The 2,459-nt window shown below is 35.0% G+C and overlaps 1 protein-coding gene across 1 annotated transcript in view; it reads left to right on the top strand.

Annotated features, from left to right (window-relative positions):
• The window catches only part of DHX40 (DEAH (Asp-Glu-Ala-His) box polypeptide 40), a 44,477-nt gene extending 42,146 nt beyond the window's left edge, over positions 1-2,331 (top strand). The window contains exons 17-18 of the mRNA XM_008588716.1: positions 81-309; positions 1,054-2,331. Coding sequence (XP_008586938.1) covers positions 81-309; positions 1,054-1,193 — 369 coding nt within the window. The 3' untranslated portion in view covers positions 1,194-2,331. The remainder of the gene's footprint in view (positions 1-80; positions 310-1,053) is intronic.
• The last annotated feature ends 128 nt before the right edge of the window (positions 2,332-2,459 follow it).

The raw sequence follows: 2,459 nt of genomic DNA, 5'->3' as shown, positions 1-2,459 counted from the left end.
TTTGGGCTATTATTTGATTGGTCTGGTATGTAATAGGATAGGTTATTTAGTTATCTGTCAAAATGAATTCTTTTGAATAGCTTCATGAACAGGAAACCAAACTTGAATGGATCATTTTTCATGAAGTATTAGTTACCACCAAAGTCTACGCAAGAATTGTGTGTCCAATCCGTTACGAATGGGTGAGAGACTTGTTACCCAAGTTGCATGAGTTTAATGCACATGATTTGAGTAGTGTGGCTCGACGTGAAGTAAGAGAAGATGCACGAAGGAAATGGACAAATAAGGAAAATGTAAAGCAGCTAAAGGGTGAGTGAATCATTTGTTCTACTCTTTATCACTATGCCATATTGCTTCCTAGTAGTACTTTACTATTTTTCTTTAGTTTATAAAGTTTTGTGAATTACTACCTCAGAACTTCCTTTTTTCCAAGGGGCTTTTTCCATGAAATGTTAGGTGTCTCGTTGAGAGGCATACATAGTTGTGGTACTGAACTGGGACAGAAAGCTTAATTATCAGTTTACATGTACAAAAGGCTATTAGGTAAAGCTTTTTGAAACTGAATGATGGAGCGTATAGTATTATCTTTATTTAACACCACTGGGAAATACTCATAGCAAAGATTTTACCCAAGAAATCTGAGTTTTTAGAAATATTAGCCACTGGGTGTTTTGTTTCAGTGTTATAACACTGTACCACATGCTTGAATTAGGGTTAATTTTTCTGACTTAGCCTCCATGTTCTTATTTTTTAACCGTACATAGATGACATCATTTCTTTTGAAAGGACAAAATTTAAATTTCTCTTTATTCTTTTTCCTTTCTTTTAAAAAAAATTTTTTTTTAATTAATTTTTTTGGCAGCTGGGCAGTATGGGGATCTGAACCCTCGACGCTGGTGTTACAACACCATGCTCTAACCAACTGAGCTAACCAGCCAGCCCTATTCTTTTTCTTTTCTTAACACTGAAAAATCAGAGCATCTCTTTCTTTTAACACTTCAAGTATGGAATCTCAAAACTAAGTTTTATTGGATTAATTTGTAATGTTTTCAGATGGAATATCAAAAGAAGTCCTAAAGAAAATGCAAAGAAGAAATGATGACAAATCCATATCAGATGCACGGGCTCGTTTCCTTGAGAGAAAGCAGCAGAGGACCCAGGACCACAGTGACACACTGAAGGAAACAGGCTAAGCAGTAAACCCTCCAATTCAGGAAGTAGGAAGAGCAGCCAGGGAATATGCTTCTACTTTGCCAGTTATGTCAGACAGCACTGCCAAGAGGAAGTGGTCAGCAGCTATTATTAGCCTATGAGCTAAAAGCAAATCAAAGCTCATCAATACCAATAAATGGAATTTTCAAAGAAAAGATTGGGTTGCAGTAGTCATAGGCAATGTTACATGAAACCAATGAAAGACAGTACATGTAATATTTTCCTCACTTCAATTTTGCTGGCCTTAACTGGTATCAAACGCTGTCATTGAGATATTTTCAAAGAACAGTGAATTGTATTTAATCAGCGTGTATTCCATTTGCATTGAAGCATTAAAAATTATTTTCCTTAAATCTCTTTAAGGCCTTCTTGTTGCTATTAGAATAGTGTTATATCAGGTATGTGACCATTTCCTTCAGAAGGCTGAACCTAAGAGGTTTTTACTCAGCAATACTTAGATGTCTGTTTAATTGCTACAGAGCTTTATAGATAGAGAAAAGACTTAATCAATTAGTAAATAAAATTGCCTATGACAGGATTCTTTCTTGAATTAATATTAATCCTTAAATTGATTTTTCTGGGATTATACAAATTCCTTTTTATATAAAGTATATTGTTTAAAACTGTAGCTATAGCCATTAACCAAAGGACAGATGATATATATATATATATAAGTTCTTTTTAGCTATACCTACATACTTGTATCAGCACCATGTATGTGGGTATGACAGTGCTTTCAAATAGCCCCTCCACCTGGCCTACTCTTTTGCCTCCAGCTGCTTGGGTAGGACCATTTAAACATCTATTATGTTGATCTTGAGACAGGATTTTCAAAGCAGCCAACACTACTTCATCAGTGTTTCAAATTGGAACCTTCAGGCTAGTTAGTATCACACTCAGGCCACACTCAGCACTTGCCCACTCTTGTTTACTGCCTTGTATTCTAATTATCTGTGTATTTGTCTGTCTCTCTCACTAGATTATACGCTCCTTGTGGGCAGGGACTATGTCTTTTTCATCTTTGTGTCTGTCATGGCTCCTAGCATAGTGCTTTGCACATAAGTCACTCGATGTTTGTTAAATAAAGCTATTAGTGTCATTAAAACTCAAAAGACAGTATAATGTGTGTTTTTAGATATTTTATGTAAAAATTAAGAATCTCAGTTTTTTGTAGGTAACTAACTCTTTGTTATTTCCTTTGGAATCTAAACAGTTTTATGTTCAATATTTGAAACTTGAAGCCTTTA

The sequence above is a fragment of the Galeopterus variegatus genome, unplaced genomic scaffold (genome assembly GCF_000696425.1).
Source record: "Galeopterus variegatus unplaced genomic scaffold, G_variegatus-3.0.2 Scaffold4988, whole genome shotgun sequence".
Classification (NCBI taxonomy): Eukaryota; Metazoa; Chordata; class Mammalia; order Dermoptera; family Cynocephalidae; genus Galeopterus; species Galeopterus variegatus.
The sequence above is the reverse complement of the archived record's forward strand: the minus strand, read 5'-3'. Positions and strand labels throughout refer to the sequence as shown.